This window comes from Trypanosoma brucei, chromosome 4 (assembly GCF_000002445.2).
Source record: "Trypanosoma brucei brucei TREU927 chromosome 4, complete sequence".
NCBI classification, from domain to species: domain Eukaryota; phylum Euglenozoa; class Kinetoplastea; order Trypanosomatida; family Trypanosomatidae; genus Trypanosoma; species Trypanosoma brucei.
Window position 1 is genome coordinate 1,006,574 of NC_007277.1, and position 15,932 is coordinate 1,022,505.

The window sequence follows — 15,932 nt, forward strand, 5'->3', positions numbered from 1 at the left end:
TATGAGGTGTTGACATATGCGGGATCGTAGTAAGCAACATCACACATAGGGGGAGGGAATGACTGAAAACGCAAACAAATACAAATGATGAAATACGAAGATACAAACCAAGCGGTGCTATTGCGCACACGTGAGGGGCGTACAAGGATTTTCCTCATATTGGTTGCGTTGCTTCAGAATAATGGTATGGATGCAACAGTTAGCCACGGAAAAGGCACAATAGCATTTGCATTCGACACAGTAGAGAAAGGGGAGAGATGTGTACACATAAACCAATATAACAATAAGGGGAGAAAACATCGAACCGAGCAGTTGGTAAAAATGGTGATAGGGTAGCGGTTGTAATATTGACATAATAAAACAGGCACTGCCACATTAAAAGATGTTTTTGAACAGAGTTGTGAGTCGGCAGGAGGTGCGTGCACAGTAATTAAATGCCGGGACCACAACATCCACACTACAGACAGTTATGAAGAGTAGACCATAACATGTGTTTAGTGAGGCAGGGGATAAACCAAAAAAGGATCTACAAGACATGATTAACATATTTGCAAGGGGGCCGAAACAAAAACATATAACAACGTTAACATGTGTGGTAAACGTAAATGGGAAAAGGAAAAATTACGAACCTTTGCAACATACACCACCAACACATAGGGTAACACAAGCTTTCCACAGTTAAAGCGAAAACAATTAATTCCCGTGAAGCTCACGCTCCAATCCATGATTGGAAATTATAATGAGTGACGCACTCCTAAGTGTACTGACAGAGTGCTCACTGCCAACTGCTGCACAGTGATCGACCACTCGACCCACTTTCACTGCAATACGCCGTATAACTCCTTCGCAATATTCCTCATTCCACGTGGCTTTCGATGACGGCGGGAGGCTCACCTGCCAGCGCTCGCATAAAGGCATCAATAGTTTCTGTCTTTGGGATAGAGGGACTGTACCGAAAACAGCGTGCAAACAGCTATCAATCATCTGCGAAGTTCCACTTAATACGCCACGTAAGGATCCCGTATCGCTGAAGGAAGTGCTTGACAGATCCCCGTCCTCGACAACCTCGTGGTCCAACCTCAGTGCTGCGAAGGACCGTCCGACTACAGCGTTTAGTTGGTACATTTCAACAGGCTCAGGGACGCCACGCAACGACATGGATCCAAGAGCTGTCACGTCAAGTTGCCCACGCTCTGAATTGCTTAGCGAAAGATATGCCGCGCGCGTCAGCAGCACCTGACCACCATTAGCCACACTTTCTGTTCGCGCTGCCATGTTTGATGTTCGCCCGTAGTAATCGTAGCCTTTTGTCACTTCGTCATGACGGATATCGCAAAGACCAGTGTGGACCCCGACACGCACGCGCAACCCATTCCACAGTTGGCGATAAACCTCAGGATCCAACCGTGCGGACGGTGCCTTGTATTCGTTATCGTCATCTGCACGCTGCCTCTCAAACTCACGATACGAATCGTCGAATGCTGTGGTGCCCCACTCATGGCACAGGAAGCACCGCTGTAAGTCGGACGCAAGCTGTGCAGCAGCAAAAGGTTTTTTACAAGCAATCATAAACGAGTCCCCAACAGTCTTTACCTCATAGCATCCGTACTGTACGATGAGTGAGCGGATAAGACGGTGGTGTGTTGACACGGCATCAGGCATCAGCTCAGGGTGTGCTGCCCACTGCGCTGTGCTGCTCTCTATGTCAGTAAAGATTAGCGTTACGGGCTCCACCGGCTCCTTGGGAGCACTGTCATTGTCACGCGCACCACGGCGCAGAACATAGAGCACCACCACCAGAGGCGCAGCAAACAAAGCCAAGGCGACGAGGGAACCAACAATAACTCCGGCAAGTTGTGCGGACGACAACTTAATGGCGTTAGGATCAGCGTAGCGTATCAATGGCGTGACGGGCGAGGTTAATGGCGGTACGGAGGCATTTAATGCACGTGCCAGTGACCACATGGAAATACGCGTTGCGCCATAGTTCACGACACACACCTCTCCTTGTTCAGGGACTGGGTCATTGGCTGTGAAGCACTCCTTCTCCTCTTCCTCTTCAAAAGGACCGTACCGCATTTCATCCGCGGTAATGATAGATTGCATGTAGATGGTGTCAAGCAGCGTTTTGGGTGTCACATACTCCATGCGTGGGAGGACGGCTTGAGCAAACCGTGCAGCAGCGTACCCCAGCAACGGCAGCGGCTTCCATGCTGATGAGTCTGGCAATGCGGTATGAAATTCTCTTACGATCTCTGATGACGTATTGGCGTCTGCCCAGTGAGGTAAACTTGTCGCGAACTGCACACGCTCAGCGTTCGGGTTACCATTGAATGCGCTGACCAGCTCATCATACATCAGGGCAACGTCGAAGAATGGGATGAGCACACGCACATCTGGGTTGCGATCCAGGTGCGCTGCGAGCAAGGAAGGGTCACCGGGGGCAAGACCAATAACAAACGCATTCCCACGGTTTGGCAGGCGCCCAACAAGGGTGGCATTGTCATCCAGCACAGCTACCGTTTGCAGTGTTCCGCCGTGCATCCAAACAATCTTCCGCAGTGCGACCTCAATGATGGTGGCATCAGCTCCACGTACGATGGCAGACATAGGGGCGCTGGCACTTGTGTTTGTCACGTAACCCACAACAACAAACAACTGCTGCTCGAGTGTGGGTGAAAGTTGAATCACGTTTTTGCCACGATGATGCAGGCGTGGTGTAAGCATTACGGGGTCAACGAAGGCAACTTCGGCAATGGACAGCATCGCATCGTCAACGACACCAAACACAGCCGTCACACTCCTTGTGTCAAGCTGATGCTGCAATGTTCTGGCACTTTCCGCTGAGGATGATGCCATTGAATGAAAGAACAGTTGTCGTGAAAGAACTGAATCCTTTTCGCTGATCGGTGAGTGCAGTGCCGCTGACATCGACGCATATGTATCCACAGGTAGCGCCGTATCAAACAAAGTTAAGGACAGGATACTCATCGGTGATGGGATTCTCGGTTTGTTTATGTAACACTTTTTGGAATCAAAAATTGTTACTCCGCCGTTGACTGGAAATAATCTATAGCTACTACCAATAACGTTTATGTATACCACACTTCCTCCCTGATTACAGTTGCATGCTGCTCCTCGCTCACCGGCCCCACCTTTGCAGTCTCCACCAAAATCACCAATCACAAGGTCGTCAATAACATAACGGCGCTGGTTATACAGTGACTCCATGAATGCCTTCCTGCTTGTTAGCCACTCCCGACTACTTAGCGCCTGGGACAGCACTTCTCCCGCAATCCACCCATACACCATAAGCCTCCCATCCACGTCGTCGTGGTCGAAGTTATCCGTGCCATTGAAAACAGTCACTCCAGGATTAGCGCTCAGGTACGACCTCATGTGATCCTGAAAGCGCCTGATTGCTTGGTATCGTATGTCTGCTGCTAGTGGATTTGTTCCAGTCAATATTACCTGTCCAAATTTCAAAGGCGCCCCTGCAGCTTCCAATGCCTCGCGCCACGCTCCTACGATAGAAAACTCGAGTGCCGAAGGAGCCAGTACATAAGCGTCGCGTGTACGTTTGTCAGCTACCATCTTTTTCATAAACTGTATTGAATCTTTTCCAGGTGGTGCAAATAAAATTACGCCCTGAGGTTCTGTTAGAGCGAAATCGTTCCATAAGAAATCGAAATTGTGACTGCCATACAAACCTTCGTCGTCGATATTCTTTGTGAACACACCGCACAGCTCACGACCCATATGAGAGAACAGCTCTACTGCATGCTTATACTCACTATCACCAAAGGACGCGTTCTGAAGATACATAAATCCAATCCGAAGCAGGCGCAGTTGGCTGACGGCGTGCCGCACCAATGCAATAAGCTCGGCAGTGGGTGACACGCGGATAAAATATATGTTGGGATTCCATCCACGCACAATACTCGACCCTGTAGATGGAGCGAAGGCAACCAGATCTTCCCGCTTCAGCAATGGAAGTAATAACACCGTACGGCGGTCACTTAATGGTCCAAACACAACAAATAAACCCTTTTCTGTAGTAGCAACACGTTGTAAGGCATCAACTACTTCAACGTTGTTAGGGGGAGGCGGCACAACCTGCACCGTTACATTGGGTGCCACAGTCCACTGGCGAGCGGCAAATGACGCATTGAGGCCGGCATTTATTGCTTCGACTAGTCTGTACTCAACGTAGGGACTATAAATGAAAGAGTAAACCTTCACCTTTATGTTTCCCTCTGAGTGCGCTGGAAGAACATTTGAGAACAGTAACAGTGCCATAACGGTGGAAAGGCGACAGTGCCACACAGCGTAGCCCGCGGATTTGCTCGCAGCAGGCGTGTGAGGACCATCAGTTTCACTGTGGTAAATCATTGAATACGTGAAGGAAGCAATGAATGGCTTGCTTTAGGTGAGTGGCCGTATGTGTACGCGTGCTTGTTGTCTACAAAAGTTGTGTGGGAGGTGGGTGCAGTGCAAAGAAATTTGGTGGGATTATAAATGGCGGACACAACCTTCCACAACAGCATCAAAGAGAAGATTTGCGATTCACACTGTTATAGGTAGCAGCGTGACGAAAAACAGTAACAGCTGCAACAGATTGTGGTGTTAGGCCAGCACAGACTGCTACAGCACGACACAAGTGGGTGTAAAGCTGGCTTTCATTACATTGGCGCAACTCGAATAAACTCGACAGGGCAGCAACGAATTCGGAACAGCTCCCTCGGAAATCACTAAAGGCAGTCACGTGATCAAGATCTGTCACGAAAAATGGCACGCCGCTGCCAGCCGGGGGATTATATACTTGGGTGCTGCCGATACACGCGTAATTCCTTCCACGCAGTAAATGATAAGATGGAGCAACGGCGACACCCGAATCGGAAGCCACACGCGGCGAAATAGGACAGAATCGCATTCAGTCATAGGTCACAAGTATTGCGTTGTTCAGCCATGCGATTGCAAAAACGGTAGTATCCAAATTACATCGCATACAACATTCACTCAATCCATATCGTGCACGAAGAACACAAAATGTGGGTACGAGCCATTACCACACGGCATCGACACGCAGGACTGGGTCATCGTTTGGAGGCCAACCTTACCATTTTCGTACCTGGCATACTGAAGGCAAATGGAAGAAAAGTATGAGGTGTTGACATATGCGGGATCGTAGTAAGCAACATCACACATAGGGGGAGGGAATGACTGAAAACGCAAACAAATACAAATGATGAAATACGAAGATACAAACCAAGCGGTGCTGTTGCGCACACGTGAGGGGCGTACAAGGATTTTCCTCATATTGGTTGCGTTGCTTCAGAATAATGGTATGGATGCAACAGTTAGCCACGGAAAAGGCACAATAGCATTTGCATTCGACACAGTAGAGAAAGGGGAGAGATGTGTACACATAAACCAATATAACAATAAGGGGAGAAAACATCGAACCGAGCAGTTGGTAAAAATGGTGATAGGGTAGCGGTTGTAATATTGACATAATAAAACAGGCACTGCCACATTAAAAGATGTTTTTGAACAGAGTTGTGAGTCGGCAGGAGGTGCGTGCACAGTAATTAAATGCCGGGACCACAACATCCACACTACAGACAGTTATGAAGAGTAGACCATAACATGTGTTTAGTGAGGCAGGGGATAAACCAAAAAAGGATCTACAAGACATGATTAACATATTTGCAAGGGGGCCGAAACAAAAACATATAACAACGTTAACATGTGTGGTAAACGTAAATGGGAAAAGGAAAAATTACGAACCTTTGCAACATACACCACCAACACATAGGGTAACACAAGCTTTCCACAGTTAAAGCGAAAACAATTAATTCCCGTGAAGCTCACGCTCCAATCCATGATTGGAAATTATAATGAGTGACGCACTCCCGAGTGTGCTGACAGAGTGCTCACTGCCACTTGCTGCACAGTGATCCGCAACTCGACCCACTTTCACTGCAATACGCCGTATAACTCCTTCGCAATATTCCTCATTCCACGTGGCTTTCGATGACGGCGGGAGGCTCACCTGCCAGCGCTCGCATAAAGGCATCAATAGTTTCTGTCTTTGGGATAGAGGGACTGTACCGAAAACAGCGTGCAAACAGCTATCAATCATCTGCGAAGTTCCACTTAATACGCCGCGTAAGGATCCCGTATCGCTGAAGGAAGTGCTTGACAGATCCCCGTCCTCGCCAGATTCGTGGTCCAACCTCAGTGCTGCGAAGGACCGTCCGACTACAGCGTTTAGTTGGTACATTTCAACAGGCTCAGGGACGCCACGCAACGACATGGATCCAAGAGCTGTCACGTCAAGTTGCCCACGCTCTGAATTGCTTAGCGAAAGATATGCCGCGCGCGTCAGCAGCACCTGACCACCATTAGCCACACTTTCTGTTCGCGCTGCCATGTTTGATGTTCGCCCGTAGTAATCGTAGCCTTTTGTCACTTCGTCATGACGGATATCGCAAAGACCAGTGTGGACCCCGACACGCACGCGCAACCCATTCCACAGTTGGCGATAAACCTCAGGATCCAACCGTGCGGACGGTGCCTTGTATTCGTTATCGTCATCTGCACGCTGCCTCTCAAACTCACGATACGAATCGTCGAATGCTGTGGTGCCCCACTCATGGCGCAGGAAGCACCGCTGTAAGTCGGACGCAAGCTGTGCAGCAGCAAAAGGTTTTTTACAAGCAATCATAAACGAGTCCCCAACAGTCTTTACCTCATAGCATCCGTACTGTACGATGAGTGAGCGGATAAGACGGTGGTGTGTTGACACGGCATCAGGCATCAGCTCAGGGTGTGCTGCCCACTGCGCTGTGCTGCTCTCTATGTCAGTAAAGATTAGCGTTACGGGCTCCACCGGCTCCTTGGGAGCACTGTCATTGTCACGCGCACCACGGCGCAGAACATAGAGCACCACCACCAGAGGCGCAGCAAACAAAGCCAAGGCGACGAGGGAACCAACAATAACTCCGGCAAGTTGTGCGGACGACAACTTAATGGCGTTAGGATCAGCGTAGCGTATCAATGGCGTGACGGGCGAGGTTAATGGCGGTACGGAGGCATTTAATGCACGTGCCAGTGACCACATGGAAATACGCGTTGCGCCATAGTTCACGACACACACCTCTCCTTGTTCAGGGACTGGGTCATTGGCTGTGAAGCACTCCTTCTCCTCTTCCTCTTCAAAAGGACCGTACCGCATTTCATCCGCGGTAATGATAGATTGCATGTAGATGGTGTCAAGCAGCGTTTTGGGTGTCACATACTCCATGCGTGGGAGGACGGCTTGAGCAAACCGTGCAGCAGCGTACCCCAGCAACGGCAGCGGCTTCCATGCTGATGAGTCTGGCAATGCGGTATGAAATTCTCTTACGATCTCTGATGACGTATTGGCGTCTGCCCAGTGAGGTAAACTTGTCGCGAACTGCACACGCTCAGCGTTCGGGTTACCATTGAATGCGCTGACCAGCTCATCATACATCAGGGCAACGTCGAGGAATGGGATGAGCACACGCACATCTGGGTTGCGATCCAGGTGCGCTGCGAGCAAGGAAGGATCACCGGGGGCAAGACCAATAACAAACGCATTCCCACGGTTTGGCAGGCGCCCAACAAGGGTGGCATTGTCATCCAGCACAGCTACCGTTTGCAGTGTTCCGCCGTGCATCCAAACAATCTTCCGCAGTGCGACCTCAATGATGGTGGCATCAGCTCCACGTACGATGGCAGACATAGGGGCGCTGGCACTTGTGTTTGTCACGTAACCCACAACAACAAACAACTGCTGCTCGAGTGTGGGTGAAAGTTGAATCACGTTTTTGCCATGATGATGCAGGCGTGGTGTAAGCATTACGGGGTCAACGAAGGCAACTTCGGCAATGGACAGCATCGCATCGTCAACGACACCAAACACAGCCGTCACACTCCTTGTGTCAAGCTGATGCTGCAATGTTCTGGCACTTTCCGCTGAGGATGATGCCATTGAATGAAAGAACAGTCGCCGTGAAAGGGCTGATTCTCTTCCCCTGGTGGAAGCGTACAGCGCCTCGGACATCGACGCATATGTATCCACAGGTAGCGCCGTATCAAACAAAGTTAAGGACAGGATACTCATCGGTGATGGGATTCTCGGTTTGTTTATGTAACACTTTTTGGAATCAAAAATTGTTACTCCGCCGTTGACTGGAAATAATCTATAGCCACTACCAATAACATTCATTAGTACCAGACTTCCTCCCTGATTACAGTTGCATGCTGCTCCCTGTTTAGCCGCCCCACCTTTGCAGTCTCCACCAAAATCACCAATCACAAGGTCGTCAATAACATAACGGCGCTGGTTATACAGTGACTCCATGAATGCCTTCCTGCTTGTTAGCCACTCCCGACTACTTAGCGCCTGGGACAGCACTTCTCCCGCAATCCACCCATACACCATAAGCCTCCCATCCACGTCGTCGTGGTCGAAGTTATCCGTGCCATTGAAAACAGTCACTCCAGGATTAGCGCTCAGGTACGACCTCATGTGATCCTGAAAGCGCCTGATTGCTCGGTAGAGTGTGTTTTTTGCTAGTGGATTTGTTCCAGTCAATATTACCTGTCCAAACTTCAAAGGCGCCCCTGCAGCTTCCAATGCCTCGCGCCACGCTCCTACGATAGAAAACTCGAGTGTTGAATGAGCCAGTACGTAAGCGTCGCGTGTACGTTTGTCAGCCACTATTTTATTCAGAAACCTCATTGTGTCGTTGATTGGTGGTGCAACAGCGATTACGCCCTGAGGCCGCGTCTTCGCAAACGCTTCCCACGCCGCTTCGAAGGCTCTGTCGTCAGCAAAAGCTTCCATTGAGCTTTTTACAGTAAACACGCCGCACAGCTCACGACCCATATGAGAGAACAGCTCTACTGCATGCTTATACTCACTATCACCAAACGAAATGTCCCGAAGATACATAAATCCAATCCGAAGCAGGCGCAGTTGGCTGACAGCATACCGGACCAATGCAATAAGCTCGGCAGTGGGTGAAGCGCGGATAAAATATATGTTGGGATTCCATCCACGCACAATACTCGACCCTGTAGATGGAGCGAAGGCAACCAGATCTTCCCGCTTCAGCAATGGAAGTGCGTGTAATGTTTCAATATCGGTCAGTGGTCCAAACACAACAAATAAACCCTTTTCTGTAGTAGCAACACGTTGTAAGGCATCAACTACTTCAACGTTGTTAGGGGGAGGCGGCACAACCTGCACCGTTACATTGGGTGCCACAGTCCACTGGCGAGCGGCAAATGACGCATTGAGGCCGGCATTTATTGCTTCAACTTGTCTGTACTCGAAGTAGGGACTATAAATGAAAGAGTAAACCTTCACCTTTATGTTTCCCTCTGAGTGCGCTGGAAGAACATTTGAGAACAGTAACAGTGCCATAACGGTGGAAAGGCGACAGTGCCACACAGCGGAGCCCGCGGATTTGCTCGCAGCAGGCGTGTGAGGACCATCAGTTTCACTGTGGTAAATCATTGAATACGTGAAGGAAGCAATGAATGGCTTGCTTTAGGTGAGTGGCCGTATGTGTACGCGTGCTTGTTGTCTACAAAAGTTGTGTGGGAGGTGGGTGCAGTGCAAAGAAATTTGGTGGGATTATAAATGGCGGACACAACCTTCCACAACAGCATCAAAGAGAAGATTTGCGATTCACACTGTTATAGGTAGCAGCGTGACGAAAAACAGTAACAGCTGCAACAGATTGTGGTGTTAGGCCAGCACAGACTGCTACGGCACGACACAAGTGGGTGTAAAGCTGGCTTTCATTACATTGGCGCAACTCGAATAAACTCGACAGGGCAGCAACGAATTCGGAACAGCTCCCTCGGAAATCACTAAAGGCAGTCACGTGATCAAGATCTGTCACGAAAAATGGCACGCCGCTGCCAGCCGGGGGATTATATACTTGGGTGCTGCCGATACACGCGTAATTCCTTCCACGCAGTAAATGATAAGATGGAGCAACGGCGACACCCGAATCGGAAGCCACACGCGGCGAAATAGGACAGAATCGCATTCAGTCATAGGTCACAAGTATTGCGTTGTTCAGCCATGCGATTGCAAAAACGGTAGTATCCAAATTACATCGCATACAACATTCACTCAATCCATATCGTGCACGAAGAACACAAAATGTGGGTACGAGCCATTACCACACGGCATCGACACGCAGGACTGGGTCATCGTTTGGAGGCCAACCTTACCATTTTCGTACCTGGCATACTGAAGGCAAATGGAAGAAAAGTATGAGGTGTTGACATATGCGGGATCGTAGTAAGCAACATCACACATAGGGGGAGGGAATGACTGAAAACGCAAACAAATACAAATGATGAAATACGAAGATACAAACCAAGCGGTGCTGTTGCGCACACGTGAGGGGCGTACAAGGATTTTCCTCATATTGGTTGCGTTGCTTCAGAATAATGGTATGGATGCAACAGTTAGCCACGGAAAAGGCACAATAGCATTTGCATTCGACACAGTAGAGAAAGGGGAGAGATGTGTACACATAAACCAATATAACAATAAGGGGAGAAAACATCGAACCGAGCAGTTGGTAAAAATGGTGATAGGGTAGCGGTTGTAATATTGACATAATAAAACAGGCACTGCCACATTAAAAGATGTTTTTGAACAGAGTTGTGAGTCGGCAGGAGGTGCGTGCACAGTAATTAAATGCCGGGACCACAACATCCACACTACAGACAGTTATGAAGAGTAGACCATAACATGTGTTTAGTGAGGCAGGGGATAAACCAAAAAAGGATCTACAAGACATGATTAACATATTTGCAAGGGGGCCGAAACAAAAACATATAACAACGTTAACATGTGCGGTAAACGTAAATGGGAAAAGGAAAAATTACGAACCTTTGCAACATACACCACCAACACATAGGGTAACACAAGCTTTCCACAGTTAAAGCGAAAACAATTAATTCCCGTGAAGTTCACGCTCCAATCCATGATTAGAAATTATAATGAGTGACGCACTCCCGAGTGTGCTGACAGAGTGCTCACTGCCACTTGCTGCACAGTGATCCGCAACTCGACCCACTTTCACTGCAATACGCCGTATAACTCCTTCGCAATATTCCTCATTCCACGTGGCTTTCGATGACGGCGGGAGGCTCACCTGCCAGCGCTCGCATAAAGGCATCAATAGCTGCTGTTGGTGTGCAGGAGCGAACGCACCAAAAACTGCTTTAATCGATATCGAGAATTTCTGTGCCGACGCGTTGATTGATCCACGTAAGGATCCCGTATCGCTGAAGGAAGTGCTTGACAGATCCCCGTCCTCGCCAGCTTCGTGGTCCAACCTCAGTGCTGCGAAGGACCGTCCGACTACAGCGTTTAGTTGGTACATTTCAACAGGCTCAGGGACGCCACGCAACGACATGGATCCAAGAGCTGTCACGTCAAGTTGCCCACGCTCTGAATTGCTTAGCGAAAGATATGCCGCGCGCGTCAGCAGCACCTGACCACCATTAGCCACACTTTCTGTTCGCGCTGCCATGTTTGATGTTCGCCCGTAGTAATCGTAGCCTTTTGTCACTTCGTCATGACGGATATCGCAAAGACCAGTGTGGACCCCGACACGCACGCGCAACCCATTCCACAGTTGGCGATAAACCTCAGGATCCAACCGTGCGGACGGTGCCTTGTATTCGTTATCGTCATCTGCACGCTGCCTCTCAAACTCACGATACGAATCGTCGAATGCTGTGGTGCCCCACTCATGGCGCAGGAAGCACCGCTGTAAGTCGGACGCAAGCTGTGCAGCAGCAAAAGGTTTTTTACAAGCAATCATAAACGAGTCCCCGACAGTCTTTACCTCATAGCATCCGTACTGTACGATGAGTGAGCGGATAAGACGGTGGTGTGTTGACACGGCATCAGGCATCAGCTCAGGGTGTGCTGCCCACTGCGCTGTGCTGCTCTCTATGTCAGTAAAGATTAGCGTTACGGGCTCCACCGGCTCCTTGGGAGCACTGTCATTGTCACGCGCACCACGGCGCAGAACATAGAGCACCACCACCAGAGGCGCAGCAAACAAAGCCAAGGCGACGAGGGAACCAACAATAACTCCGGCAAGTTGTGCGGACGACAACTTAATGGCGTTAGGATCAGCGTAGCGTATCAATGGCGTGACGGGCGAGGTTAATGGCGGTACGGAGGCATTTAATGCACGTGCCAGTGACCACATGGAAATACGCGTTGCGCCATAGTTCACGACACACACCTCTCCTTGTTCAGGGACTGGGTCATTGGCTGTGAAGCACTCCTTCTCCTCTTCCTCTTCAAAAGGACCGTACCGCATTTCATCCGCGGTAATGATAGATTGCATGTAGATGGTGTCAAGCAGCGTTTTGGGTGTCACATACTCCATGCGTGGGAGGACGGCTTGAGCAAACCGTGCAGCAGCGTACCCCAGCAACGGCAGCGGCTTCCATGCTGATGAGTCTGGCAATGCGGTATGAAATTCTCTTACGATCTCTGATGACGTATTGGCGTCTGCCCAGTGAGGTAAACTTGTCGCGAACTGCACACGCTCAGCGTTCGGGTTACCATTGAATGCGCTGACCAGCTCATCATACATCAGGGCAACGTCGAAGAATGGGATGAGCACACGCACATCTGGGTTGCGATCCAGGTGCGCTGCGAGCAAGGAAGGGTCACCGGGGGCAAGACCAATAACAAACGCATTCCCACGGTTTGGCAGGCGCCCAACAAGGGTGGCATTGTCATCCAGCACAGCTACCGTTTGCAGTGTTCCGCCGTGCATCCAAACAATCTTCCGCAGTGCGACCTCAATGATGGTGGCATCAGCTCCACGTACGATGGCAGACATAGGGGCGCTGGCACTTGTGTTTGTCACGTAACCCACAACAACAAACAACTGCTGCTCGAGTGTGGGTGAAAGTTGAATCACGTTTTTGCCACGATGATGCAGGCGTGGTGTAAGCATTACGGGGTCAACGAAGGCAACTTCGGCAATGGACAGCATCGCATCATCAACGACACCAAACACAGCCGTCACACTCCTTGTGTCAAGCTGATGCTGCAATGTTCTGGCACTTTCCGCTGAGGATGATGCCATTGAATGAAAGAAAAGTCGGTGAAATTGTGTCATATCGGCGTTGCGATTGGTAGCTGATGCTGATTTATGAATTTCGCGATTGATTTTTTTTTTTCGATGAGATTCATTGCTGAGGATAAATAATCCGTTAAGTGGTGCATAAAGGATGATGCCATCGGCATCGCACATTCCATGTTGTATTACTTTCACCGGGTTCTTTGCTGGTAGAAGTTTGTAATTTTCTGCAAACTGCTTTACGTATACCACACTTCCTCCCTGATTACAGTTGCATGCTGCTCCTCGCTCACCGGCCCCACCTTTGCAGTCTCCACCAAAATCACCAATCACAAGGTCGTCAATAACATAACGGCGCTGGTTATACAGTGACTCCATGAATGCCTTCCTGCTTGTTAGCCACTCCCGACTACTTAGCGCCTGGGACAGCACTTCTCCCGCAATCCACCCATACACCATAAGCTCCCCATCCACGTCGTCGTGGTGGAAGTTATCCGTGCCATTGAAAACAGTCACTCCAGGATTAGCGCTCAGGTACGACCTCATGTGATCCTGAAAGCGCCTGATTGCTTGGTATCGTATGTCTGCTGCTAGTGGATTTGTTCCAGTCAATATTACCTGTCCCGGCTTCAATTGTTTACCAGCCGCCGCTAGTGCAAAGCGCCACGTCACTTCAACTACGAACTCTAGTGCCGAGGGAGCCAGTACGTAAGCGTCGCGTGTACGTTTGTCAGCTACCATCTTGGTAATAAATTTAACAGTGTCTCTTGCTGCTGGTGGTGCAAATAAAATTACGCCCTGAGGCCGCGTCTTCGCAAACGCTTCCCACGCCGCTTCGAAGGCTCTGTCGTCAGCAAAAGCTTCCATTGAGCTTTTTACAGTAAACACACCGCACAGCTCACGACCCATATGAGAGAACAGCTCTACTGCATGTTCATGCTCTCTGTCACCAAACGAAATGTCCTGAAGATACATAAATCCAATCCGAAGCAGGCGCAGTTGGCTGACAGCATACCGGACCAATGCAATAAGCTCGGCAGTGGGTGAAGCGCGGATAAAATATATGTTGGGATTCCATCCACGTACAGAGTCGGAACCGGTTATAGGAGCGAAGGCAACCAGATCTTCCCGCTCCAGCAATGGAAGTGCGTGTAATGTTTCAACATCGCCCATTGGCCCGATAATTATAATAAACTTACCTTTATTTTGGTTTATGGTATCATGCAGTGTTTCCATAAATGAAACGTTGTTAGGGGGAGGCGGCACAACCTGCACCGTTACATTGGGTGCCACAGTCCACTGGCGAGCGGCAAATGACGCATTGAGGCCGGCATTTATTGCTTCAGTTAGCCTCAGAGGCAACCTTTGTAGGGAGAGAAAAGAGTAAACCTTCACCTTTATGTTTCCCTCTGAGTGCGCTGGAAGAACATTTGAGAACAGTAACAGTGCCATAACGGTGGAAAGGCGACAGTGCCACACAGCGGAGCCCGCGGATTTGCTCGCAGCAGGCGTGTGAGGACCATCAGTTTCACTGTGGTAAATCATTGAATACGTGAAGGAAGCAATGAATGGCTTGCTTTAGGTGAGTGGCCGTATGTGTACGCGTGCTTGTTGTCTACAAAAGTTGTGTGGGAGGTGGGTGCAGTGCAAAGAAATTTGGTGGGATAAAATAAGTGTTAATGTTAGATATGATAGTGCTGCACCGGTATTAAGTCACATAGTTGTATCTTTTTTCTGTTTTCATCTGGATGACGTTTCCTTCACCGAGCCGCTGCATGTCATTACTTCCATTGGTATTCGCATTTTTTATATTTGAGAACGATTCAAATCTTATTTATGTTTTCTTTTGTGAATTTTAGTTGCAATCTTACTTTTCACCTCGTTTTGTTGCCGTTGTTTTCGTGCTTTTCTACATTCTTTTGCCCATGTGAAAGGGAACATGGGCGTCCGTGTGCGTGAAAAGCTGCGGATCCCGCTGCTCTTAGCGAATAACGTCAGCGTTGAATTCCACCTGATACAGATAATTTATAAACGGGTACTCGAAATGTCAACATGCTGCTGAGCAGAGCCCAATGCTCTGAAGGGCGAGAGGGGAAATAAGGAGTTGCTGATGGTATCTTTGTTCGACTGCTGCCTTTTGGTGGCGGCGCATGGAAGACGACACATATATTTGCCCGTTCATGCACGTAAGGTCGTAGCCCGTGTCGTGTGGCGGGGGACTCTTACTCCCATTTGCCCTGCTGCACTTGTCTTAACTCCGCTCCATGTTTCTCACCATTCCTTTTTCCGGTGTATCAGAAGTATGAACCATCTTCACGTGAAAAAAAAATAATCAGGGACACCGTTTATGATGCTGCGCTGTTAGTCACGTGAGTTTTCGTACGCAGCTCGCCTGCGAACCGTTTGGGGAAAAGGAAGTCACTTGCAGAAGCATGACCTGGTCTCAAAATAGTGTGTATCGCTCTGTATGGCGGCGTGGAAACACAGATATCGGTTCTGATTGACATATTTTGTACCTTTCCTGCGGCTAGCCTACCTACTACACGGGTTCCCCGCTTTCTTTTTCTCTAACTCCTCGTACCGTTGCTGCTAGAGGCGTCTAAAAATACAGAGGGAAACAATTTCCCTTTATACTTTCCTTTTCCTTCTTTGCCAGTGTATCACTACTGCACCGTATCAGCAGTAAGATTCCTTCCTTACCTAGAACCAACCCGGGAAACTGCGGCGGCAGGTGCTCCACCTTCGAACTGAGTTGGT

General features: G+C 49.3%; 3 protein-coding genes across 3 annotated transcripts, besides 2 other annotated features; all 3 read right to left on the minus strand.

Moving 5' to 3' along the window:
* Positions 1-10,753: part of a sequence feature (sequence corresponds to BAC RPCI93-30O21) that runs on past the window's edge.
* Tb927.4.3860 (receptor-type adenylate cyclase GRESAG 4, putative) lies at positions 694-4,392 on the minus strand (the record flags this gene model as incomplete). Its single annotated transcript, XM_839443.1, has 1 exon — positions 694-4,392. One exon carries the CDS (start codon positions 4,390-4,392, stop codon positions 694-696), a length of 3,699 nt encoding a protein of 1,232 aa, XP_844536.1.
* On the minus strand, positions 5,855-9,553 carry Tb927.4.3870 (receptor-type adenylate cyclase GRESAG 4, putative; the record flags this gene model as incomplete). Its single annotated transcript, XM_839444.1, has 1 exon — positions 5,855-9,553. The coding sequence occupies one exon, from the start codon at positions 9,551-9,553 to the stop codon at positions 5,855-5,857; it is 3,699 nt and encodes a 1,232-aa protein (XP_844537.1).
* Positions 10,754-15,932: part of a sequence feature (sequence corresponds to BAC RPCI93-1D20) that runs on past the window's edge.
* Tb927.4.3880 (receptor-type adenylate cyclase GRESAG 4, putative) lies at positions 11,016-14,720 on the minus strand (the record flags this gene model as incomplete). The annotated part of the gene is made up of 1 exon (XM_839445.1): positions 11,016-14,720. The coding sequence occupies one exon, from the start codon at positions 14,718-14,720 to the stop codon at positions 11,016-11,018; it is 3,705 nt and encodes a 1,234-aa protein (XP_844538.1).